The sequence below is a fragment of the Panthera pardus genome, unplaced genomic scaffold (genome assembly GCF_024362965.1).
Source record: "Panthera pardus isolate Hobbes unplaced genomic scaffold, ASM2436296v1 HiC_scaffold_19, whole genome shotgun sequence".
Lineage (NCBI taxonomy): Eukaryota > Metazoa > Chordata > Mammalia > Carnivora > Felidae > Panthera > Panthera pardus.
The window spans coordinates 5259812-5287657 of record NW_026526754.1 but is presented as its reverse complement, the minus strand read 5'-3'; the positions used below and the strand labels follow the sequence as shown (position 1 = coordinate 5287657).

Genomic DNA, 27846 nt, shown 5'->3' with positions numbered 1-27846 from the left:
AGCTGGTAAGTGGCACGAGAAGAGGGAAATTGAATTAATACTTCAAATCTAAAACGGAGCTTCTTGGCTGAAACAGCAGGGCCCTGCAGCCGCCAGAGTGATAGGGTCTGCTCTCCCTGTGACGGTGCACGTTGCAGGCCATTCGGTCGCCCCCATGAGCACCCCCCCCCACTCACCCTAATGGACAGAAAGCTAAGGCCACAGAATATTGTGTTTCAGCATTTTCTCTTTCACCTGTAATGTTTGCAAAAAGCATCTCTGTCTGCCCAGTCATCTTCTTTTCAGCCCTGTCTTCCCATCTCAAATTCAATCTTTTCCTAGTTATTTCAGGCAGAGAGTTGAGTGATGGATGTTGGCAAACAGAGTGAGACTTTAGTATTCCCATGATCCCTCTTGCTTTCAGAGTTAACCTCCCTCTGGGCGCCGGACCCTGCCTGTGGTGCTGCCTTCACCTCTGATGCTTCTGGAGCTGTTCTGGGGGTCTGTTTTCAATCATTTTAGAAATGGCAAGAGTATGTCTGGGAAGAATATTGAAGCTCATCAGATTTATCCAGAGACAAGATGGGTGTGAGAAGATTGCCACCGAACAGGGGTTTGTGGCTCTAATGAGTTGGCTCTGTAGTTCTTTTGTAACTCAGAAGCTTCTCCATAAGGACTTTTGGATGGATGGTTTCAAATGTTTGCACAGAATCAATCTCTTTAATGGCAAGCAACAGTTCCTATGGAGGGGGAACAGAGACACCTTCCCAGCAGGTGTAGTATTAGATGCAGTGCCACCAAGAGTCCTGAGCAGAAGGGAAGCCAAGCCTTGATTCAAGTACATGTGACATTTCTAACCTGCTGCAAGCCACAGTGGAAGTCAAGAGGCTCCAGGACTGGAGAAACAAAACAAAACAAAACAAAACAAAACAAAACAAAACAAAACAGAACAAAACACCATAGAATTTTTCTTCTCTCTGAGAAAGGCTGTACCCATCAGGCTGTCCACCTTAAAGTCAAATTGCTAAAAGTTAAACCTCTAAGATATGATGGTCAGGGGGTGTCACTAGTTTGACCTTGAGTGAGTTACCTTTCCAACCTTCAGTTTCTTCATCTCTAACCCCATAGAGCCGTGTGCTGATTAACTAAATAAAGCATGCAAAGTGTTTGGCACAGTGCTGAGCATGGAATAAGCACCCAGGAGTTGTGAGCCACCGCATCACAGGCTGCTACTAATCAGCTGTGTCCTTCTGGAGGCGAAGTTTCCACTGCAGACTGAATTGAGGTTGATTTTGGAGCTGTCCACTCCCAAATGGAAACTATGCTCCCCCTCAGGGAACATTTTTTCCATTCTTGGGGTAGGATTTTCAGCCTAAGCCCTACTCTCATGATTGCAGCCTGAATGCTCACTAACATCTCAGAATATTAGAGCATATGACTTATTCTTTTATTCCCCATCAATAAAATGAGGGTAATAATAACCCTTACCTTTGTCAGCTGATGTGTAAAATGAGCTAATGTTGGTGAAAGTCCTTTGTAAATTACAAAGTGTGATAAAGTATGAATTATTATTGTGATTGCTCTATTCCAGGCAATTCATAAACAATGCAGAAAATTAAGGATGCATACTACTGACATTCAAAAAGCATTTATGCCTTTTTAAGTATATAGCTATAAACCATCAGCAGATGGGTTTGACAATACAGTCTTCAATCTGATTTAAATATTAGTAACCACCCACTGAGCGTGACTTTCTAGCAGGGACAACGCAGCAGATGCCAGCAGGCAGTGGGGCATAATGGTTAGTGGAGACAGCCCTGGTTCCACCCAGTGCATACCAGGAAGTGATGTACTTGGTGACTTTGCTCTGAGTTACCAAAGGTCTTCTGAACCTCACTTCACTTCCCTCTCTTGTAAAATAGAGGCAGTAATACCCACCTCACTGAGTTGTGGTGAAGGGTAAGTAAGGTGATGATCACAAAGCCCTGGATGTGTCACCTAGCACAGGGGACCTGGAGCCTCCTCATTGCAGCCCCCTTGCCCCTCTGATTGACAGATGTTCTCTCTTTTCCTTAAGTCCCTAACTGAAATGCTAATCAGGGTTCTAGCCCTTGTCCTCAGTTGGGCTCCCAGCAGCCTCACTGAGGTCACTGCCACCTCAGCTCAGCATCCCACCTCCCGGCAGCTAACTGGTCCTGCTCACCTTCAGGCTCCCAAGATCAGTTCCGGCATGGCCAGGTCTTGGCAGATTCAATGCCTTCTGTTGATAAATCTGTATTGTGGGTGGTGGGGTGGGGGGGTGGATGGAGTGGAAGGCAACCTGTTAAAGGCAGTGTAAGCGGCCTGAACTCCTGGTCATGTCCGTCCAATGGTGAGGGGCCTACCTGGAGTCCAAGGACCTGATGTTACCAGCCAACTCTATTTGGACAGTCCAGTTACAGTCAAGTCCACATTGTTTCACTGACAACCAAACAAATATAAAATTGACCTTAACACTATTAAGTTCTGGGGGCCAAGCTGTTCATGCCGGTAATAGTAATAGGTAGTATTTATTGAGCATTTACTATATGCCACACACAGTGTCCAGCACATCACAAGAATTACTTATTTACCTACTTATTTCTAGAGAGCACAAGTGAGGGAGGGGCAGAGAAAGAGGGAGAATCCCAAGCAGGCTCTGTGTGGAGCCCTATGCAGGGCTCAAACTCATTAACCGCAACATTATGACCTGAGCTCAAATCAAGGGACAGATGCTTAACCAACTGAGCCATTCAGCGCCCCAAGAATTATCTTATTTAATCTTCACAACAAGGCAAGGAGAGATGTGCTATACCAGTACCCCCATTTTTCATATGAGGCCATGAGACGAGGAAGAGTGGAGGTCAGCTTTAAATTCAGTGCTCTTGAAGGTGGCAGTGGGGACACTGCATGGGACAAATGCCCTGGAAGAAGGGGTGGCAAAGACGAACTGAGAAATCATCCAGTCCACTGGATGACTGCACTCTGCCCTTCCCCACCTGTGTTAGTGTCCTGGGGCTGCCATAGTAACAAAGTATCACAAGCGGGGTGGCTTAAACAACAGAAATTTATCGGATCACAGTTCTGGAGGCCAGAAGTCCAAAATCAAGGTGTTGGGCAGAGTTGACTTCTTCTGAGGGCTGTGAGAGAGACTCTCTGTCATAGATTCCTCCTAGCTTCTGGTATCCTCAGGCATTCCTTGGTTTATAAATGGTACCCCCCCACCCCGTGTTCAAATTTCCCCTGTTTATAAGAACACCAATGATACTCGATTAGAGTCCACCTGAATGACTTCATTTTAACTTCATCATTTGCAAAAAAACATCTTTCTTTTTTTTTTTTTTTTTTAATTTTTTAATATATGAAATTTACTGTCAAATTGGTTTCCATACAACACCCAGTGCTCATCCCAAAAGGTGCCCTCCTCAATACCCATCACCCACCCTGCCCTCCCTCCCACCCTGCCCTCCCTCCCACCCCCCATCAACCCTCAGTTTGTTCTCAGTTTTTAACAGTCTCTTATGCTTTGGCTCTCTCCCACTCTAACCTTTTTTTTTTTTTTTTTTTTTTTTTTTCCCTTCCCCTCCCCCATGGGTTTCTGTTATGTTTCTCAGGATCCACATAAGAGTGAAACCATATGGTATCTGTCTTTCTCTGTATGGCTTATTTCACTTAGCATCACACTCTCCAGTTCCATCCATGTTGCTACAAAAGGCCATATTTCATTTTTTCTCATTGCCACGTAGTATTCCATTGTGTATATAAACCACAATTTCTTTATCCATTCATCAGTTGATGGACATTTAGGCTCTTTCCATAATTTGGCTATTGTTGAGAGTGCCGCTATAAACATTGGGGTACAGGTGCCCCTATGCATCAGTACTCCTGTATCCCTTGGATAAATTCCTAGCAGTGCTATTGCTGGGTCATAGGGTAGGTCTATTTTTAATTTTCTGAGGAACCTCCACACTGCTTTCCAGAGCGGCTGCACCAATTTGCATTCATTCCCACCAACAGTGCAAGAGGGTTCCTGAAAAAAACATCTTTCTAAATAAGGTCACCTTCACAGCTGCTGGGGTCGGACTTCGACATCTTTTTGGGAGGCATCATTTGACCACAATTCCATCCAAGCTCTGCTTCTGCTGTGCTCAATATCATGCCACCTGCTGGAGATAAGGTGATGAACGGAACTTACATGATCCCCATTGTCATGGAGCACTGATGATGCAGTCCTGGAGAATTTCTGTCACTAGACCCTCTCGGTACTGCTGCTAAACCTCTTATCAGCAATTCCAAATGGCTCATCGAAGGGGACAAGTGAATGTAGCTTCGTCACTCTGAGAAAACCTAAAGACAGCATAATTGGAGACAAAAATAAATATTTGTTTAACTTTATTTGCATGCACACATCTCCAATTCATCCACTGCTTTGTGCGGTGACATGTGATTTCTTGAAGTCTGTAAGTGTTTTGTTGGACATGTCCCCCTAGTTTACTGGTGGGTGTCATCATAGGCCTCCCAGACCAAGTGCTGCAAACACTTGGTAGTTTTATGGTAGTGGGATGTACCACTTCTTAGATGGAAGAATGATTAGCCTTTGTTCTGTTTAATTAAGCCTCACTTAATGGGCAAACGTTTTCTTTAACAAGCTTGCTGTCACCTCTTCAGTTATTTAAGGCAGTTCACTTCACATCAGGGGGGAAAAAAGAGAGAAAGGAAAAAAAATTCTCATTTGCTCAAACTCGATTGGTCTAAGGAAAAATGTGGCTGTCTGGAAGGTGCCTAATTGCCTCTGTGATGGTGCACTTCTTCTCTATTTAGTCCTAGGCTTCTTATTGAAACGCTAATCAGGGTTAGGTCTCACCTCTTGATGAATGATTCTGTAAAAACTTGATATGCCTCAGCTTAGCTAGGAACGTCTTCGTGCAAGTGTAATGCCACTCCGACTGAATGGGGAGATAACTAATGCCCTTAATTTTGTAAAGATGGCTGTGATTTGGTACATACAGTGCAGATCAGGGGAAATCAGAATGAAATTAATTTCCTTCTTTGCAGAGGCACCACCTTGGTTATATCATGAGCCACTTTGCCTTGGCTGCTTTTGCTGGGGATTTAAAGAAGGCTTGGCACATGTACTTGGGCGTATTTCTTATAGCCAGGGTCAAGTTTAGGTTATCTCATTTCATCTGACACCAGAACTTGACTTAAGTTTTGTCTGATTTTGTTTCATTTGTCAAGTAGGAATAATTGTCCCTATGTCATAAGACTGTAAACAGTATCGTTCTAGATCAAAGGCTCACGTTATAGGAGCGTAGTGAGTATTTTTTCCTTTCTCTCTATTCCCTGCCCCTCCCCACCCCCCACCAGCCCTTGAAGATGCGACACAGGGTGTTGTTTTGGATGTTCCCCCCCCCCCCCCCCGCCCCAGCCAGCAGTCAGGCACCTATTCTAAATCTGAGTCGTAGGCTGCTTCTAAGTTCTAAGGTTTGACACTTCCTGATGGAAAATGAATAATGGAAGCATATACCCATTTAGTTTAACTGCAGGACCCCACAATTCTGGACATGTGGCTATTTCTGCATGACTTTCCAACTTTGCATGCTGCAGGACAGGTATAAATGCAAGCACTGGCCAAAGCACAAATGTTAGTATTATAATTGCTGTTGGTCATTAGTGTATGTGTGGTTTACCATCTGCCTACATTTCCTGCCCCACCCTTTCCTCTTTCTTGAGCAGCATTTGTGCTTTTACAGCCCCAGATTCCTATCATTATCTGAACACAGACTCTCATTTCACGTCTTAGATATTGGCTCCTGTTGTTCCCACTGCCTAGATTGCTTTTCCTACCCTTAAACATCTCATCCATTCCTATATATCACTTCAAGACTTCATTCAGGTTTATCAGGTAGATCCTCGCTGAGCAACCACATCATTGTACCGTTGTACCCTGGTTTATGGTACGTCTCCGCTCAGCTCTCTCACAACCAACGCCCCCATCAAAGCACGTTTCATGACATGTTTACCATTTTCTGGGCTGCCTTGCAGCCTGCCACCACCACCATTACACTCTCGGTGACTTGAGGACCATGGCAGCAACTCTTTGTTGACTGTCTCTGCTTAGCTCGGCTCCAGGTTCTCAGTGCATGCTCTGGGCATGTTTTATGCACGTATCTTTATCAATTTTTTGTGTGTATGTGAACAAACATCGATGAGTGCTGCATTCTTGAAAGTTGCCTACTAATCAGGCATGGTGTGTGCTCCTAATATAAATGATCCTGACTCTAAGACTGGGGTATTGGTTGTTTTCTGAGAACTAAAGTCAACTCAGAGGATGAAAGAGAACATTATTCCTAATTCCTCAATCAATTATCACTGTAGATAATCCTTTCATCCTTGGGCCTTTTACATTGTAGGTTACCTGTCAATATCCAAGGGTCTATTCTATCTTCTCTAGGGAAATCCAAGATCCTTCCTTGGTTTTCTCTGACCTCGGTTACACTGATGTTAAAGGTCCCAAACTGTCAACATTTCCCCAGATGTGATCTCTTCTGCCTAGTGGTGCTGCTTCCCTGAGGACTAGGCAACAGCATTATGAGTTTGCAAAGAAGATGCTTGGAGACAAAATGATTCTGGGATTTAGATAAAAATAACTTGAGGCTTGGAGATTGACTTGCCTAGTCCAGTTTTTTTTTTTTTTTTTTTTTGTTTTTTTTAATAGATGAGTTTCCACTTTGTCAGACAAACATACAGGACTTCCAGTCAAATGTGAAAGTCAGATAAAAAACAAATTAATCGTTTTAATATCCAGTTAAATATGAAAGATAAAAAAACAAATAATCATTTTAAATCTGTCCCTCCAAATTGCATGGGATGTACTTTTTCTCAGAATAAATGTTTTTTTTTTAATTCAAATTTCATTGGGTGTCCTGTATTTTTATTTGCTAGATCTGACACCCCTAGTTCCCCCAAAAGTAAATGACACGGCCATTATGATCTAATAGGCTTGACGTCATGGGAGTGGTAGGGTTTGAAACACACAGACTTTCTGAGTCTCAAATGAGTATTCAGTTCTAAGTCATATGATTAGGAATGTAAATTTTTCTACTTTAGCACAAAGTGCTTTTTGCAAGCTTGTGATGATTATTCCTAGAAATCCATCTCATCTCAGCAAAGCAAGAGTTGGTTTAACACAGGATACAACTCAAGAGAAATGAGCCGTATTAAGACAGCTTTAAGAGAACTTGTAATAATTTTGTCACTTTGGCACACCGGAAGCCTGGCTGCAAATCCCAGGTGAGTTCCCATTAAGGCTACGTCCTCTCTTTAAAAATGCAGAATTTTTTTGTTGTATAGGATATTGAGAAAAATGACAAAGGGATTGTTTTGAGGGGAACCAAGCCACACAATGGAATAAAGGCATACAATTTAAAGTATCCATTTAGCTAGCATACATCATTTCCACTTATCTTCAATATAAAATTTCAATTCCCCATGCTTATTAAAGAGAAATGATATAAAATTCTTTGGCCAGTTATGAGTGAAAGAATTGCCACTATTCTGCTATAATCTGAATCCCTCCTTTTTCTCATGATTTTCTTTTCTAAGATGGCTACACCGGAAAAAAAAATCACATGTTTATTACACTTTGCATAAAAAAATGTATCTTTATATGCTCACATTTCGATCTCCGTGCCAGGTTTATGATTTGTAATTATTAGAAGACTTTGCTTCAACAAAATATGTCAACAAAATATCCTTTTGTTTTTTTCCTTATGACTTGAGGAACATTTTTTCTGGCTTATCATTTGGGTACCATTGGTATTTCAGTCTGAATTTTCCCAAAGTGATACCTCCATCCCCTCCTCATGTCAAAAAACCTATGTTCTGCTTACTTTATGCTAGCATCACTTTTCCTGATTTGAAAAGTCATTAGGTGGGTGATGGGTATTGACGACGGCACCTGTTGGGATGAGCACAAGGTGTTGTATGGAAACCAGTTTGACAATGAATTTCATATTTAAAAAAACAAAGATAATGCTGCTATAAAAAACTAAAAATATATAAAAACAGGGAGGGGGCAAAACAGAAGAGACTAATAAATATGGAGAACAAACTCCATATTTGGAGTTTGGGATATGGGAGGGGTGGTGGGAGGTGGGATGGGCTAAATGGGTACGGGGCACTAAGGAATCTACTGAAATCATTGTTGCACTATGTGCTAACTAATTTGGATGTAAATTTAAAAAAATAAAAAATAAAACAAGTTAAAATAAAAAAAATAAATAAAAAACAAAAAAAGAAAAGTCATTTCCTTTTTTGCGTGTGAAAAATAGTCACCTGGACACATCCATGTGTGCCACTTAAACTTTTGTTCCTCAGCAGCAAACCTTGATGTTTACCCAAACACTGAGGGTCGGGTATCTGTTGGAGCCCATGTGCACACTAGTAAAATACTGACATAAGAAAAGGATATAAATTATGTATCAACCAAAGGCTGGCTCAGTTCACTCTGAACAGGACAAAGCAGGATTCAGCAGCACCTTACAAAGACTCAGCCCTAAAGTCTGTTGGAATATCTCAGCTGCAGAGTGAGGAAGCGAAGGGAGGCGAGGTGTCAGCATGTGTGAGTGTCTTGGGGGGTGGGTAGCTTGAACAACTCTACTGCAGTAGAAACTACTAAGACCCCAGAGTCCTCAATCTGGGCTGGTACATAGAGGGTCCTTGTGGGGGAAGAGTGCAGTCAGTGCCAGAGATACACAGATATAGGCAGGAGGCAGCATCCTTTACTGTCTCCTCTGTCCAGGTACAAGCAGTAGGTAAAAATGCCAGAGGCAGGGCAGACCCCAGGGAGAAAAACCTGGCACGGCCTCAGCAATGCAGCTGGGCTTCTCAGCACAACAGTCGTGGGGAGGACGAGACAGGGAGTTTCCTATGAAATGAGGCATAAGCCTGGCTTCAGGGGAGGGCTGAGGAGGAGGCCGTGGAGCCTTCCTCCCATTTCTACCAGGCAGAATTCTACCCATTTTCTATCCAGATCTAGGTCCTTGCTTCATGAAGTGGCCATGCCATTCTGAATATATCTTGACCTCTCCTGATGTTTATATTTATAGTGATTTTAAGGAGCTGATTTGATCTGGAGCTGTTAGTGATTTTCTGAGTGTGTACATTTGTCAAATCAGCGAGCTTTCAAGTTCTGAATCCCCCCACGACCTCTACCTTGTGAGTTCTGGGTGGACTTGGTTAGAATGCTGGACTTGAGATCTGAACATGTGTAGGTGTGGAAAAGATGGAGGAGTGGAACTAAGACCTTGGAGGTGCAGAGGGCCCATGCCTGGGACACCCAGTGCCATGATTAGATTAAGAACCAGAAACAGGCTATGAACCACGAGACCCAGATATATTTCTGTGACCTCGTGGGCAGACATCCTTGAGATGCAAGAGTGGGTATTTCCATCACAGATGTCTTGCCAGGAAGGCAGTAATTCCTTGATGGCATAGTTAATGACACAGAGCAATAGTTTGTTGTTCCTTATTGATCTGCTCCTTGGTTGATTGAGTCAAATGTGATCTAAAAGGACTTTTCCTTGGGGTTCCTGGTGTCTCAGTCAGTTAAGTGTCATCTGACTCTTGATTTCTGCTCAGGTCACGACGTTATGGTTTGTGAGATCAAGCCCTCGTCAGGCTCTGTGCTGACAGTGTGGAACCTGCTCGGAATTCTCTCTCTCCTTCTTTCTCTGCCCCACCTCTGCTTGTGCGCGCTCTCTCTCTCTCTCTCTCAAAATAAATGAACTTTAAAAGGGCTTTCTCTTACCGAGTGATTCTAGAGAGCCTTTTCTGCCTTACCAATGGTACCATGGATTGCAAATCTGCCCTTCCAGTAAAATGTTTTTGGAAAGAGGTACTTAGTCGATCAATGTAAGGTGCCTGAGAGCAATGGCAAAACTTATTCCTGGTTGCACGTGCATCTCCTAGGGAGACCTGGGGAAACAACCAGTTGGACTTTGTCACACTGGCGCTCTATGAACGGATTCAAGTTTTATATTATTTTGCTTGTTTATGCAATTTAATAAAGAACTGAAGCTAGTGTCACCTCCTTTCCTGTTGAAAACAGGATCGAAGGCATGGCTGAATCTCCTTTGCAGTGTGGGTATTGAATTAACCAGCGGTGTGAGCAGTGGTTGGATAACAGCCACTCTTCCTGTCAGAGAATAATTCCAGGCCTCACCTTCGTGCCCTCAGATGAAATATTGATGTGCGGGACTTGCCTCTACCACCATGTAACTCTTCCTTCCCTGAGCGACGTAGTCACTCTTTTTAACAACGATTAGCTCATGAGATCTCACAGAGCCACTTCATGTTGAGCTGGCTCCTTTGTTAGAAGATATTTATTGTCTGGCTGCCCTCCTACGGTTCCCTGCACCGCTTGCCTTTTAGTCATCATTAGCACCTCCTTTGGAGGCTGAGGCAGTGAAGGATGTAGAGCAAAATTTTGTTCTAATGTGGAAAACATTATGAAGGAGAGGTTTAAAAATCATGGTTCATTCATTCAAGGACTATTTGGAAGAGTGGAGCAGGCTGAAGAACCTCTGGGGGTGGGGCGATTCCTCTAAGGAAACATCGAAGGAGCTGGTGATGGTTGACCCTTGGGTGGAATATCCACTTTCTAAAACTCCTAGTAACGCATGCGTTTCTTGAGGGCAAAGAACATGTTTCACCAAATTCATAGCATTTAACTAGTGCAGAATCCTAGTCTTGACAAATATTTAATTGGTTGCCATGTGGAATGAAATTTAGCTGAATTCTGACCATGCCCAGGAATTAAAATTAAGACCTCCATAGGAGAATTACAGAGGAGTTCAACACAAAAGGTAGATAGGCAAGAGCTTTCGAACGGTCAAATTCCATTTTGGGTACTAATCAGTCACATGAATGAAAGTCAGTGCCCTGAAAGCAAAGTGCCCCAAGCCCTTGTTTCCTTCTCTGGACAGTGAATGCCCTAACACAAAACTCCGGAGGATGCTGTGGAGAAAGAGGTAATCAAGAATGTATGTAAAGCAGGGCTCCTGGGTGGCTCAGTCAGTTAAGTGTCCAACTTTGGCTCAGGTCGTGATCTCACAGTTTGTGAGTTCAGGCACCTCATCAGGCTCTGTGCTGGCAGCTCAGAGCTTGGAGCCTGCTTCGGATTCTGTGTCTCCCTCTCTCTCTGCCCCTCCCTTGCTTGTGCTCTTTCTCTTCCCCCACCCCCTCACCCCCCCACCCCGCCCCGACCCCGATCAAGCAGAGGCTGAATGGTGAATGAAGACTTTACTAGGATGGCCTCCTGGAACTTCTCCATCTGGGAAAGCCCATGACATCTCATGTGACAAGTACCTGACAGCTTTGTCCAGACTCCCCACGAGTGATCCATTTCCATCCACTATTGAGGATAATTGAAAGACCCATGGTCTCTTCAGAGGTCCTTCTGGCCTGTATCCCTATAGAGTCTAGGGCTCTCACATATTTTCATAGCTTTTCTTGTTGGAATCAGCCATCCCTTCTCTTGCCACCACACCCCCCAGCCCCCAGCCGAGAAGCTATACACAGGGGTCAGCGTCCCCACAAGTCAGCCTTACCAAGTCCTTTTGAGTCCAGTAGCAAACAAAAAGGGTGCCAGTTACATGAAAGGAATCCATATGCAGCATCTGACAGATTTTATATCTCTATCAGAGAAGAGTGCAATCACATCTCCTTCCTGTAACGGTAACAGGTCCTTGGCATTTGTTTATCTACAACCTACAAAGACAAAAAGCCAAAACTTTAAAGAGGACCTAAAGAAATGGAAGTTGCCACTCCTTCCAGCATTTCATCATCCCCCTTCTCACCTAGGCAGTGGACATGATGCTTTTCCAAAGAGACTCTCTACCTATTATCTCATTCCAGCCTCGAATTAACTCGGAGGCCAGGGAGGTCAGACATCATTTGTCCTTTTCTTGTCATAAGAGAAACACACTCAGGGAGGTGAAGTGAGTTGTCAGCTGTCCGTGGCCTCACAGTTCCCTGAGCTGGGGCTCCCTAACCCAGGAGATCATGGGTGCTAAAGCAGGAATTGACTCGCCCATGCATGGGCTGAGACAGTGAGTCTGCTAGGTGTCAAGATCTCAGAAGTGGTTTCTATTCTTCCTTTCTTATTTTTTTTTAAGGCAGCCAAACTGCTTTTCAAGGATCATCTTGCCGACTCTGGCTGTACTTCTGTTTTCTGTAGGGCAACAGACTGTCCCCACCCATTCGCAACCCCTTTCCTCTTAATTTCTTGGGGAATTCTGCTGGTCACCTTTGGAGAGCCATTGATCCTACCTAGTCTGTAACTTCACAGATAAGAAAACAGAGGTCTAGACCATTGGACATTGCACCATGAATTGGTGGCAGACCTTTGACTGCTTTCCTAGTACAGTGTTCTTGGTATAACTTCATTCAACAGACCCTTTATGGTTCGGATGAAGGTGTTTTAAAGCCTAAGGCCAACACTCATTAATAGGACTTTTTTCAATGATAAAGATGACCACTGAGCACTGGAAATGGCGCTAGGCCATTGAGGGAGTGAATTTTTAATTTTATTTAATTTAAATTAATGTAAACTTAAAAAAGCCACATGTGTCTAGGTTGCCACCATATTGGATAGGGGAGCTGTAGAACAGTGGTTCTCACCTCAAATATACTCCAGAACCACCTGGGGAGCCTCAAAAATACTGACTCCTGATTTTCATGGATTTTGATTGGTGTTGAGTAAAGCCTGGTCAAGGGGATTTTTAAGACTCTCCAGTGAATTCTAATGAGCAATCAAGTTCTAGGGGCACTGATCTAAAGGTTAAGTTCCATAAAGTACAGAGGCCAGGTCAGGTGTACACATCACTGCTCAGGTGCAAGGAATTCAGTGACCCCAAATCTTAAAGAACCCTGTATATCTTGGGGAAGAGGAAGACATAACCGCGGCCAAAACTATCAGAAGTGCCCTTATTGTTTGAAAGGACAGTGTAGTCCAAAGGAGTGGAAATGGTCACTCCTACCTGAGGAAGTTAGAAGAGGCAGTCTCTATGGTAATGATTCTGGTAATGAATTATAAATAAGATACATTTTTTTCCCAGAAATGCATTTGTAGCAATAGATGTTTCTGCCAGGCAAGTCAAAACTCAAGTCTGTAATTCACAATAGGATTAACCTGGGATTATGGAAAATCTAATTAAGTGAACCATATTATCTGAGACCCACAAAAGACACTTAACGTTGCCTTTGAAAGTCCTGCCTGTCTGAAAGTGTTAGGCATATGCTTCAGAAAATGCTCTGCACATGTACAAGGCACTTGACTGGTTTGCTGTATCCCATTACTTTTCTTTTATGCTTAACTTTTTAAAAAATCCCATTACTTTTGATAAATGACATTAATACATCTGAAAAGAAAGAATTGGGCTTCAAAGATTGGATTATTTCAAACTACAATGAGATCATTATGAGGCTATTGTTGGTGTCTGCTTTCTAAAAATAAGGGGGGAGAAAACCTTCTGTGGTATATGTAGAGATACCAAAAAAAAAAAAAAAAAAAAAAAAAGCCAGTAAAAAATGTGGCAGAGTTTATTCTACCCTTAGCGTGATAGCATGGTTTGGGAAGGCACATTAGAAAGAGACCTCCAGAATGCCCACCCGCACTCTGGTAAGAATCAAGCTTCTGATAATTGGAAGCAGCTTAACATTCTGCATTGTGCACTTCTGTTCCGAGGCTGATTACGCTGGACCCATGCGTGTGGACCACAGTGGATTGGGGTCACAGGCTGGATGTTGCAGAATTCTGAAGACTCTAGGCAGTGGTGATTTGAGGCACTCTCTCCCCTTGTTTTAGTAATTATTTCCAAAAAAAACCCACATCAAGCCCTTGTCAGTTATTAAGACCACCTTGGGATAATTCCTCCTCTTACTGTTTATACTCAAAAAAACAAAACAAAACAAAAAAAAACAAAAAAAACCCAAAACCAGTCTTTGTGGAAAGTGTTTCCCTGCAGATTCCAGCGATAATATGCACACTGTTTTCCCTCTTCCTGTTCTCCACTGACAGTCCTTGAAGAGATCTCCTGGGTCCTTATTTATGAACGTCTTTACCCTTATAGAATGCAGACTGTTTGCTTCCAAGTAGTAGTTTGCATGGGAGGATGCTTTTAAGCTGGGTTTGGGGGAGGCAAGAGGGGAAAGTAGATGCTGAATAAATTATCTTCCACTCCATGCCTTCCCTTTTGGTTTTCCTCCACAGTGAGGACTTTAGGTTTTGTTCAGTTTGTTTTTGTTGTTGTTGTTTTGTTTTGTTTTTTTGCACAAGTTGCCTGGTATTTCTGTATCTCCCTTTTCCTATTTTCCGACGAAGGAAGACTAAGAGTGGAAGGTCTAAGGGAGGTTTCCTCCAGCTCTGAGATTCTAGCATTGAACAATACAGCAGAATGCCCACACTGGAAACAAATGGTAACATTGTAATACCCACCCTTGGAAGAACTGGGAAACCTCACTACTCAGAAACTTCCTATGTAAACATCAGTCCCTAGGCTTCATAAGTTTAACACATTTAAAACCGAATGTATGCTCTTTTTCCCCAAACTGGCCCCTCCCCTAGTGAGGACAGGAGCAGCACCTCCACTGTAGCCTCAGCCTCTGGCCTTCTCAGTTTGCCCAATTCCTAAGGCCCTCCACATGAGCATGTTTCTAGAAAGGTACCCTTTCCTCTAACCAGGCTGATATTTCCAATCTGGAGCCTTGTTACTTCTCACCTGAACCACTGCAATAAATCCAGGAAGTCTCCGTTGACCACATGTCCTTCTCTCTCCAGATATGCTAGAATCCTCTACTGTGCTGTCCTAGGGGGTGGCCACTAGCCACATAAGGCTGTTGAGTTCTTGAAATGTGGCTACCCCAAATAGAGACGTGCCATAAGTTTAAAATACATACTGGGTTTTAAAGACTTAGGACCAAAAAAACAAACAAATAAACAAACAAACAAACAAAAACCCACAAAAAAAACAGGGGTGGTGTGTACAAAATATCTCAATAAATCATCTATTTCTTATGTATTGAAATGATATCATTTGGGGAATACTGGATTAAATAAAGTACAGTGTTAAACTTAATGAACCCATTTTTTTTTTTTTTAACTTTTAAAATGTAGCATCTAGGGACACCTGGGTGACTCAGTTGGTTAAGTATCCAACTCTTGATTTCGGCTCAGGTCATGTTCTTCAAGCCCCAGGCTGGACTGTGTCCTGACAGTGTGGAGCCTGCTTGGTATTCTTTCTCTCCCTCTCTTTCTGCCCCTCTCCTGCTTGTACTGCCTTTCTCTCAATCTCTCAAAAGAGATAAACATTTAAAAAGTAGCATATAGAACATTTAAAATTATACATGTGATTCATATTATATTTCTATTGGACAACACTGGTCTTCTTTATCTCATTTCTCTCACTTATTTGTATCATTACATTTAACAATTCCTGTTATAAGTATTATTTTATCTCCCCTTAATGGACAGCCTCTTAGAGCCTTCTGTAGGACTTGCACCTTCTTGCATGTTGTATGTATATTGCATGTCGCATCACTGTATCCATGTCGTAAATTACATATTTAGGAGTTCTTGAAGGAACAAAACTCCTAATTTATCCTCTTTTTTTTTTTTAATGTTTATTTATTTTTGAGACAGAGAGAGACAGAGCATGAATGGGGGAGGGTCAGAGAGAGAGGGAGACACAGAATCTGAAGCAGGCTCCAGGCTCTGAGCTGTCAGCACAGAGCCTGACGCGGGGCTTGAACTCATGGAGTGTGAAATCATGACCTGAGCCGAAGTTGGATGCTCAACCAACTGAGCCACCCAGGCGCCCCCTAATTTATCCTCTTGATCACCTGCAGTGGGCCAGGCTATGTCAAGTTCGTACAAGATTCGCTCCTTTCATTTTAACTCTCCCACTGAGATCCATCGTTGTGTTTTCACATTTTCAAAATGGCGGCGTGGTGACTCATGGAGGCTGGATCATACACCTAGTGAACAAGCAGTAACTCTTGAGCTCTAGCCTTCTAACCCCATCTGACTCCTGAACCCCTGCTCTTAACAACTGTGTCAGAACTCCCGGTTCTCACTGTCAGTTTCTTCCATATACCTCTGACAGCTTGGATTCCATCAATCTCTGGATCAGAGATTTTAATGGATTCCCATTGCCCATCAGGAGAAGTTTTGATTCCTAATGCTGGAACTCAGAGCCAGTCACATTAACAGGGGTCTGCACTGCCTAGTCCCAGAGGATGCCACTGCTTTTATCTGATCTAAGTGCAGCCTCCTGCGGATGTGCATGAAGCAGTCCTGCCAGCTAGGAGCCAGACTTTCTAAAAGAGGTGAAACCTCCATCCAGGGAAGGTTGCTGTGTCTCAGCACAGCACAGACTCACGGGCCCCAGTAGGCATGGAAGACCTTTATAGGCTATTGCCAGCCTCCTATTTTATGGAAAAGAGAAAGTTAGTCTCAGATGAAGAAGAATTTTTTTTGGTAAGGTTACACAGTTTTTCAGCAGCAGAACCTTTGCCAGAACACAACTGTGTTGACTTTTGTTGTAAAGGTCTCCCTCTGGCCCCACTGTTTCTTGGATATTCAGAAATGAAGACGGCATTTCTATGTAGGAACAGATTATCTCCACAGCTACAGTACTTCACCCTTTATCAGAAGAACCACCTAACTTTTTATTAAGGACAGCAGCAGTCCTTAATTGCTAGATTTTCAGAGAACGGGGCCATGCTTGTGTCATTTACATGGTGTGGGGACCAGAGACCATGTTTCTTTCTATTTGGTTACTAACTGGCTTTCTCATAACTTTGATTTCACCAAAACTTTGGCCATCTGCCCCGCCGCCCTCGCCCCCAGCAGCCCATCACCTTCCTGTTTTATTCTCTTACTAACTGAAACGTGGTTCCTGTTGTCTTTCATTCAAGTTCCCAAGTGAATCTGATTCACCCAGCTTGTCCTTTTGAGCCAGATTACACAGGTTAAAACAATCAGTGGTCAATTTGAGACCACTCACTGGTCGGTTATCACCAAACTAGAAGCATTTCAATCAGCCATGACTCAAGATGGGCATGGAGACTTCAGATGTTAGAGGCTGTAGAGATAGGTGTTTACTTGGAAGAAGCTAGAATGGATAAGCACTAGAAGACTGGAATGATATGGAGTGGACAATAATGATGGAATGATCATCAGCAGACATGTGCTTCCCAATTCCTTGGTGCTTGTGAACACAAGTCCTGTTTGCACTGATCCCATTACACCATTATCCATCTCCTTAGACGACTGTCTCACTGTTGTTCGGGTACTGTCTACAGATCAGAGACACACAAGCAGTCTATGGATCCCTCATGTCCAACCCAGGCCTGGCAATGTGACACGTTACTGCTGAATGAAGGAACTGACAAATAAGAAAGCTTTATAGATATTTACTGCTCTGAGACAAAAGGGAAATTTACATACAGGCCTTTGATACCACAAATGAAGTTACATTATGTTGAGCATCTGTTTATCATTGCCATTTTTGCCCTAATTTTCCCTCAGGTATTTTAGCTCATGCAAAAAAAAAAATAAATAAAATAAAATAAAATAAGATCTTTCTCTTTCCACACATTCATATACAGTGTTTATTCACAGTCTGAGATGTCACAGCTGACATGACTTCCTGTATGTGTTGATATATTTTATTCATCTTAATGATTAACATTTTAAAATATCACAGTGAGAAAAAGACTGTCTTAAGGATTGAGTAGAACACAAATAATAAGTCCTTCATTGCACACAGTGTATTTAATCATCTTATTAATGGAAGTCTACTTCATTATTTGAAGAGATAAAAGTAAATAATCACAGAATGATTCTACGTGTTTGGGGTCTGGGAACTTAAGCTGGATTCCGATGATTCTTTGTGGCCATGAAAGCCTGAAAATACAAAGGCTGATTTTACATACTTTAAAAATAAATGAAATTCATATGTAACAGATTATTTTCAATATCAAATACAATCTTGGAGCTAAGATGATCCTTGAAGATGCATCAGGCAGTCTCGTTATACTAAGATGAGGAACAGGGACTCCCAGAGTTTGGGAGTCAGGTAAAGTCAAAGCATGGGTTTTGCTCTCACGTAAACTTGAATTTCAATTGCGGCCTTGCTAGTGATTGAGGGTTTACTCAACCCCTCTGAGCCTGACTTTCCTTATGGGTAAAATTTGGGTGATACTTACATACAAGTTGTGGTAAATATACAATTAAATGGTCTGTACCAAGCCCTGAGTATCTTGCCCAGCACTAGAAAAATCAAGCACCTGGTCAAGGATAATCCCTACTATCATTATCTAATTTTATGGGGCCTGTAAGTGATGCAACCAGGATTTGGACCCAGGTCTGCCCAACACCAGGCAGTAAGCGATCTTTGCACCTTCAAAGCTGACACTCATGTGGTTCTCTATTTCTCTAGAAGCGGAGGATCAGAATTAAACATTGCAGCAGTTTTAAAATTTCCACTCGCCCCAGAGAACGTTAGGTCATGGATAAGGGGCCCTATTTGCTGCATACTTTGACATGTGAATTTGGTATTAAAGCATGGAGCAAATGACCCTTTCGCAGTCTTTGCTGTGTGTTTTGCACCTGAGCAGAAGTGATTATTATCTTAAGCTTATGCTTGCCTCCAAGTGTAGAAATCAGGGAAGAAGAAATATGATTCGACAGTTCTTACGATATTTCCTCTTGCCATTCTCTGTGAGTTACACAGACATGGCATAATTCCTGTGCTGTGATTTGAAACTAGAGACCAGCTCAGTGCTGAGTGATGAGATCTGAACGGGGAATAAAATATGCTTGAATTAATTTGCATAATAGAACCCGATTGGTTACAAAGCTGTGTTTGTTGAAGTGGAGAGCAGAGCCCCGGAGCTCCCCCGCAAGGGGACACTGCACATGCAGAATGGAGTTTTGAGTTCTGGTGAGGGCCTCGATAATATTCTTAATGTAATGATAACCTGTCTTTAACTGTAAATTAGCTCCCTGGAAATGAAAAGAACAGGTCAGCCTGTCTGATCCTTCCAGCTCTGTGGGGAAGAGAAAGCTGAAAAACCAAAGCTGCTTGCTTTCTGCTAAGCGCTTCCGTCTTTCTTTCTCTACCCGATAACAATTTCCAGCAGGAGTCCAAATATACTTAAACACCCGTATATGTCATTTTCTTTTACGGAGACAAAAGCAGGCACAGCAAGAGGGTTTTATGCTCAAGGCGCAATAGCTTATGACGGGCTATCTGCTCTCAAGATAGAGGGGCGAGACTTCCACTTAGAGCTGGTGGTTTTGCAAATCCATTTTCCTGTCATGTTATTACTCCTGTGACTTTCAACAACATTTATTTTTTCCTTCCGAGCAATATGCTCCCACCATAAAGTAAAGTCCTCCTATATGTTTTAGTGGAACCCCAATGCTTAGACATCCTGGCACACTGCTAAAAAGTGCTTTAATGGAAGGATTGTTTGAGAATCGCCTTGGGGGTCTTTATTAAAACCAATTAGAACACTGATATATTTCCCTGATTATTACCAATGTCAAGACCTTCTTAGGAGGGCAGCCTCCTATTAATTTTCATGTGTGATTCCTGAAAACTCTCTACCATTGAATATATCAATCAGATTTCTAGATTTTAGAAGTGTTTCTTTAAAGAAGAAAAATGAATCTCCTTGAACACACTTTTTAAACGTATATACTTAGAAATTCTGACATAGAGCATTTAAAAATAAAAAGCAACGATTAAGTTTTGTGTAATGTGTTAAGGACCTGGTTGTACTGTGTTGTTGATGGACTGATGTAATTACTTCCTGTTCGTCTTCACTTTGGTCACTGCTATAAAATGCTTTATCTTCCTCTTCTGGGTTTGGTTTTAGTATTTTAGTCACCCCCAGTGCCACCAAAACTTAAACTGTTCTCGTTGTAAGACTATTATGTGTGTATCAGGATGCATGTGTATGTATGACCTGCATGTGTATGTATGTCCTTCTCCGAAGGACAGTATGGAGCACAGGATTATAGGGGACAAGGATGCAGACCTTGGAGCCAAATACCTAGGGTTCGTGTCCCAGTCCCTCTACTTACTGGTTCTGTAACCATGGGCAAGTTGCTAAATCTTGCTATGCCTCAGACTGCTTACCTATAAAATAGGACTTGGCAATAGTACTATTTTGTAGGGTTATTGTGAAAATTTCATGACTCAACTTGTGGAAAGCACTTAGAAGAGTGTTAGCCAGAAAATAATCTGGTACAAATATTAACTTTTATTACTATTTTCATCAGAGTCATGTTATTAGTATATACCACGTTCTAATGTTGGTTTACTTCAGGTGCCCGCTAGCTTACAGGAGCCACATCAGTTCTTTATGAATTCAGACACAAACAAATGGCAGGGGTTAGTATTGTTCACTGGTTACGAACACGGACGCCAGAGCCAGATGGCATGTGTTCAAATCCCAGCTCTGCTCTTTCCCAGAAGTGTAGCCTCGCACAAATTGCTTCATTTATCCAAACCCCAGCTTCCTCATCCTTTATAATAAGAATATTCATAGTACCTATTCAGAAGTTTGTTGTAGAAATAAATGGCTGAATTACTATTTGTAAAGTTTTTGGAACAATAGCTAGAAAAAGCTTTCACTGAGTGAATTTTCATTTTGAAAATGAATATGTATTTTTTAAATTATGTCTTAAAATTCATCTTATACATGCCTGAGGCTAATAATTAAAATAACTTTTACATATTACATTTACTTATTGAAGAAGCACTTTGAAATAATGGGTTTAATGAGTTACTTTTACTTATTTTAATTAAAAAATATTTATTTATTTTAGAGAGAGAGGACACACATCCACAAGCGGGGGAGGGGCAGAGAGAGAGGGAGACAGAGGATCCCATGTGGGCTCTGCGCTGACAGTAGAGAGCCCAATGCGGGGCTCAGACCCACGAAACATGAGATCCTGACCTGAGCTGAAGTCAGACACATAACTGACTGAGCCACCCAGGCGCCCCTCAATGAGTTACTTTTATGTCTTTTATTATTTTCTTTAATGTTTAGTTATTTTTGAGAGACAGAGAGAGACAGAGCACGAGTGGGGAAGGGGCAGAGAGGGAGGGAGACACAGAATCCAAAGCAGGCTCCAGCCTCTGAGCTATTGCCACAGAGCCCAACGTGGGGCTGCAAGATCATGACCTGAGCCGAAGTCGACTGAGCCACCCAGGTGCCTGTCAATGAGTTACTTTTAAAAGCAAGCTGTTTTTGCTATTCTTTCCAAGAAAAGAAAATCGATAATTTCATCTTTTCAATAGTGGGTTTGTTGTTTATTGGTCATGTGGAAACTCTTAAATTCATTAGCTAGAATTTTTTTTATCAAGGGAAAAAAAGTTGTCATCTAGTTTTAACACTTCTGGTGTCAGAAATAATTGTGCTTTACAGCAAAATGGCAGCCAGAAGAAAGAGGTGCGGAAATATGAACTTTAATTAAACCCTTTCTTTCAAATATACTTCACAGTTTGTATGCAAGAATAATTTATCACCATGTGAATGAACACTTAATACTTGGCATGGTGTAAAATGGGCAGGGATCTTGTTGCACCATATGGTCTTTTATGTTGCTTCTTCTTAAGATTCTACGGTGGCAGTATTAAGTTTACTTGAAGTATGTGGCTCAAATCATACATTCAGCTTTTATTAATGGTTTGTTTTCGAAAGTGCAGGCACTGGACCTATAATCATGTATAAAGTATAATGCCAACCATGAAGATGCATCCAGTTTAGTAAGGAGATGGTGTATGAATCAGAAGAAATCCCCAACAATCTCTCACTGGAGCTCCAACCATGAATATGAAACTGGAAGCCATTTGTAGAAAATGTCACCCAACAGCTTCATTTTAGAGAGAATGTACCAATGCGGGAATGATGAGGTCCCATGACATGCTACTGGCAGATCCTTGACGATATATCTGGCTTCCTGACTTAAGCCCGAGGATCTTTGTATTGCTTCACATTGACTCATTTTGTGATCTAACTGCTCCTGGGTCCCTATCTGTGCTTTTTCCACACAGTCAGTTTGGATTGCAAGAAACAGCATTTGATGTATTATTAATATGCCCAAGTCTGAGGATGAAGCTGTTAAATGATGACACTGCCTTTTCAGTCTTTCTCTCTCTTCCACACAGCCTTTTGCATACCCTGAAATGTCTGTCTACAACAAATATTGGACTCCATATTCCTTGAAAAGAGACTAACAGAATACATCATACCGTGTACTGGGGGCAGTGACGGACTTCTGAAAACCTAGATATGTTTTCCCATATTACAAAGGAGGCAGAGAAGCTTGGGTTGGTAAAGTCAAAGACCATCATAAGGGACAATGTTCTGCTCCAACAAATTAGAATTCCACCAATTCCTTTGTTTTCTAGACTACTAAGACCAGACGGATACCCATGTAACTCTTATTCCTCAATTCATCTCTTAGAGAAAGCACCTCACCATCCTTTTCTGGGCATCTCAATCTGTAAGGCAAGAACACCTCCTTATACTGAGTAAGACCTGTGGGCACTCTAGGAGGAGAGGAAGAGACCCGGTGTGTGCCCTGCTCTGTATGCAGCCCCGTATGTGTGCAGCAATTCTTGTCATCCACATTGTCGAGACGAGACCACTCCAGAGCCTCAGAGTGCCCGAATGAAATGCCCAAGGCCTTCTATATTATAAGATATAGAAGTGGTATTCTAATCCAGGTCTATCTGATCTTCAAATCTAGGTACATTCCACTATGCCAAGATTCAGGATGCTTCCTTTCTGTTCTCTTCCCCTCCCCCCTCCCCACTACTACCACTACATTCACACTGGATAGCTAAGAATTAAATGATTTTTTTTCGACACTGCTCAACAAGCTCACCAGTGTCATTTAGACCCACCAGTGCTGAAATGAAGTGTCATCTTCAGTATCAGTGTGTTACCCTCCATGTCCAACAATCTTTAGTGATTCACCTCCTTCAGTGGTGGGTGTGGTAATGGGGATTGATTGCCTGGTTCTGGGAGCTAGGGTTTCAGCTGGAGTGCGGGTGGTGCACCAAGGGAAGAGGTTGATTGTCCAGAAGAAAATGCAGGGCGCTAGGGAGGGGAACAAGCAAGGGGAGTTGCATAGGGAATAATTAAGTTTCCAGCACCAGCAAGACTAAGTCTACTGAAGAAGTCCAGGAACCCGAGGCGGGAATTAAGGACCAGAGTAACTATAGGTCAGAAACCCACAAGAGGGATGGAAGACTCATCTTTCTACTCATGAGTAGCTGAGCCATTGCTGAGTGCCAGGAACAAGACCTTTGGATCAGTCAGTGGGGTATGCTCTTGTATTTTGCATCTCCTGGTTGGAAAAAGCTTCTAAAGTACCCTTTTTAAGACTGCCAGGTTAAGGATCTTTAGCTTCTTGGGTAGACCTTTCATCAAACAAAAGCAAATCTTGTTCATTAAATTGACTCTGTAGCATTCACCGATCCACCAATGAGAACTTGATTGATTATTTAATTGGCAAGTGTTTCAGTGACCATCAGTGGTTTCTCGGCATCTGCCCCAACCTCCTTTCTCTGGCAGGTTCCATTGCTGCCTTTCTCCTTCCTTACACCACACAGTCATGCTGACCAGCGTTGGGACATGCTGTGCTTATGAAGAGCTCTGGGCTTTGGGTCACACTGTTTCTCCTGCATGGCCAACCCATCCACTCCGTTCTGATCACAGTAACTCACTTGAGGGTGGAGCACAGCCAGCCTGCACTCCAGGAGTCTCCCACAATTGCCTCTACTATCTGCTGTCTCCACCCTCAATCCCCATGGATTAGATGTTCCTCTCCTGGACTCCCATAATGCCCCAAGTTTCCCAATTATGAAAACATACCCTAGCATAACCGTGATCAATAATAATAATAAATAAATATGGAATGCTTGCTTTGTACCAGACATTGTGCTAAGGGATTTAGAGGCACTAGTCATTTAATCCCTGTGTCAACCTTGCAGTGAGTACGATTAGCATCCCCATTTCATAAATGAGCAAGCAGAGCTCAAAGAGCTGGGGTTTACCCCAAACCTGGAGCTGGTTTGTAGGTGGTAAAACTGCCACCGAGACCCTGGCAGCTGGATTCCACAGCACACATGTTCATCCTCATAAAGACCTTGAGGGATTTCCTTGTGTGTTTATCCCACCCACCATGTGACAAGCTGCAAGAGAGAGCAGGGACTGTTTCTTACTCAGCCTGCCCCCTCACTACCCAGAAGGAAGCGCTCCTGTGGTCCAGCGTTTATGGGATGGGATTGAAATGAATTGGGGATGGAGCCTGCAGCTAATCTGACCTTTCTCTCTGCCCGCAGAAGCCGACTGGGGAAGTGGGCAGCCCTGACCGTGATGTGCTCAGCCAGCAGAGACATTCCATTCCGAGAGAGGTCTGCCTGACACGTCTGGGAGGCCACCATCAGCCAGGCCGCCACAGGGTTGGTGAAAGGGGTGACAGCCGCATTCTCCTGTGCCTACCACATAACCAAAAATGAAGGAGCACTACTGTTTACAAGCCGCCCTGGTGTGCCTGGGTGTGCTGTGCCACAGCCAGGCCTTCACCACCGAGCGACGGAGCCACTTGCGACCCTCGTTCCACGGGCACCACGAGAAGGGCAAGGAGGGGCAGGTGCTGCAGCGCTCCAAGAGAGGCTGGGTCTGGAACCAGTTCTTCGTGATCGAGGAGTACACCGGGCCTGACCCCGTGCTCGTGGGCAGGGTAAGGCTCCTGCTAGGCAGCATTTGTCTCTCTCGCCACTGTTCCAATAGTAGGGTATGGCCAAAAAAGAAAATTTCTAGGTGGGAAAACACTCATGGCGCTTCAGTAAAAACCATAAAATCAATGTTTAAACAGCCTTTCAGGGGTACCTGGGCGGCTCAGTCGGTTAAGCATCTGACTTCAGCTCAGGCCATGATCTCATGGTTCACGAGTTTGAGCCCCACATCGGGCTATGTGCTGACAGCTCAGAGCCTGAAGCCTGCCTCTTAGGGCGCCTGGGTGGCTCGGTCGGTTGGACATCTGACTTCAGCTCAGGTCATGATCTCACTGTTCCTGGATTCAAGCCCCACATTGGGCTCTGTGCTGACAGCTCAGAGCCTGGAGCCTGCTTTGGATTCTGTATCTTCCTCTCTCTCTGTCCCTCCCTTGCTCATGCTCTGTCCTCTCTCTCTCAAAACTAAACATTAAAAAAAAATAAACAGCCTTTCAGACTTTTTAATTTTTCAATTAATAGTCATCCATGTTAAGAACACTTACATTTTCCACTGAATGTTATACCATGGAACTCCATTTTTAATAGCTGCACAATAGTCTACTAATTAGCCATCATTTATTGGCCCATTCTCCAACGGAAGGCATGTCTCTGCCTACACCCTATCTCCAGCTCTGGTGCCCTTCTCCACTCTTTATGAGAGCTTGCCTTTTTGCATTACACATGTTTATTTATTCATCAGTCTCCCTCACTGGACTGGCCCAATGTCCTGTGTTCCGAGGTCCTGGTACTAAGCCTAGTTTTGGGGAAGCCTTTGTAAATATCTGATGAGACAAATGGATGTGTCTTCAGAATGGATGAGATTTTATCCACTTGAGCTTAGGGATGGCAAAACCCAGTTGGATGAATTGAGTTCTAGCAGTACTCAGACTCTGCATTCTCTGTGTAATCCCTCCAAAAAAGTGCAAGAGTAGAAAGTCCACAATACATTAAAAAAATTATTGTCCATTATCATTTATGATAAAGCATGCAACCATCTTTCAGAGAAGAGAGTGACATTAACTACAAGGAGATAAGTGGTCATCTACACAAGAATAAACACCTACTATGCTTAGGGAAAGAGCTAAGCAAACGGTAGACTAGCATAAAATAGTCCCTGACCTCAAAGGGTTCGGAGGCTAGTAGAAAGGCAAACTTATCTAACGAAAAAACAAAAACAAACAAAAAAAAAACCCCACCTAAAACTAAAATAATGAAGAAATTCAACAGAAGTGATGATACTTTTACCTGGTAATGTTTGGGAGGGATGAAGGAAGGTTGTATAAAGAACATGATAATAACTTGTAACCTGAGAGATGAATGAGTAGGAGTTATCCAGTGAAGGGGGAAAAGTACAAGAGTAGATCTGGAGGGTGCTAATTTCTGAGTCTTATATATTCCATTGAGTTATTTCAGTTGTTCTTTAACATGAGAACAGTAATCCATATTTATGTAATTGACTTATTTGGAAGAGGTTCATAGTAGCATCTCAGTAATGTTCAGGGTTGGGGAAATGCCTTTTCAAAGAGATGTACCAAAGGAGTTTCATTCATGTATACCCCAAAATGGAAAGATTATACCCAAAATAGAAGTAGTCTTGGGAAATGGGAACCCGGGGAAATGATTGGCATGTGAATTCCCTACGTGAGGAGATGGGCTCTGTGCCCAGACAGGAAGACAAGACTTCAGTCATGGCAGGGGCTGTGCAGCTTGAACACCATGGAGAGCTGTGCGTAAATTTTTCTGAGAATATAGAACCTTTGCCTTAAGGACTTTCTCAGTGGAGAATGGTGTGTTCGTTAGGGTGGAAGATTGTAGGAGAGACAGGAACTGGAGAGCCATTTCTTTATCTCTGTGGAACAAGCAGTTGGCAAGCCCACTAAAAGGGATCATAGGACAAAACATGGAGAAGAGGAAGCAGTGAATGGGCTTTGAAATCCTGGTACCTGAGATTGAGTGTGAGATGTCCGATTGGAGAGGGGAAGAAGAAAAAAAAAGGGGGGCTGGATCCTATGGATCTTCCTTTTGAGATAATGTGGAGATATATATCTATATCTATATCTATATCTATATCTATATCTATATCTATATATACAAAATCTATCTATTTATTTTATAGATAAAATCTATCTGTTTTATCTATATATAGATATAGATATAGATAGATATATATATAGACATATATATATCTAACTATAGATAGATATAGATATAGATGATATAGATTAGATATTGATATCTATATATATAGTTCCCCATGAATAGAGGGAATAGACTAGATGACCTTTGATTTGACAACATTCAAGGTTGAGTGCTTTATGATGCTCTGAAAAAGTAGAATTTGGCAAGCGATGGACTTTCAGATTTCTTGCAGGAAGCACAGTCTGTGTCGTGCTGTGCCCTGCAGAGGGGGAAGCCAGCAGTCTTTGGCATTAGGAATTGGCTGTGTATGCTTCAGCAACTGGGTCCCCTGATAGGAAGGAATGGTTTCCCAAACTGCTTTTTGTGTAGAACCTAATAAATAGTGTTGTCAGTTGTATAGGTCATCTTTGTGGGAGAGAGAAAAAGAAGGAATTTATATCTAACTTTCAAATCCGAAAACAAAGTAGAGAAAGATAAGGAGGGCTATAAGTTTACACTTTTGCAGTGATTTGGTTGATCATGAACTAGAATCTGTTTAATCCCTAAGAAACTTGCCAAGCTCACATGGAATTCATGAAAGCCCAGAGAAACTTCCCTTCTAACCCACTCCCGTTAAAATAAGCATTTATTTCCTTGTTTTTCATTCACAAGACTGAGCCCCTAACTTTTGCCAGGTCTCAGGCAGAGAAAACGAACAAAAGCAAACTGTTTGGGGGGTTGGGGAGAAAGCCAGCCGCATGGCGGCAGGGATCCCGCCCTCACTGTGGAAATTGTATGAAGATCAGAGCAATTCTGTTCATCCTTTAGAAGCCACAAAATAGCTTCATATTTTACTCACAAA

General features: G+C 42.6%; 1 protein-coding gene across 2 annotated transcripts in view; it reads left to right on the top strand.

Moving 5' to 3' along the window:
• The window catches only part of CDH11 (cadherin 11), a 152598-nt gene that overhangs the window by 79484 nt on the left and 45268 nt on the right, over nt 1-27846 (top strand). For both annotated transcript variants that reach the window (XM_053906512.1, XM_053906513.1), the window contains one exon: nt 24432-24832. In XM_053906512.1, coding sequence (XP_053762487.1) covers nt 24605-24832 — 228 coding nt within the window. In that variant the 5' untranslated portion in view covers nt 24432-24604. The remainder of the gene's footprint in view (nt 1-24431; nt 24833-27846) is intronic.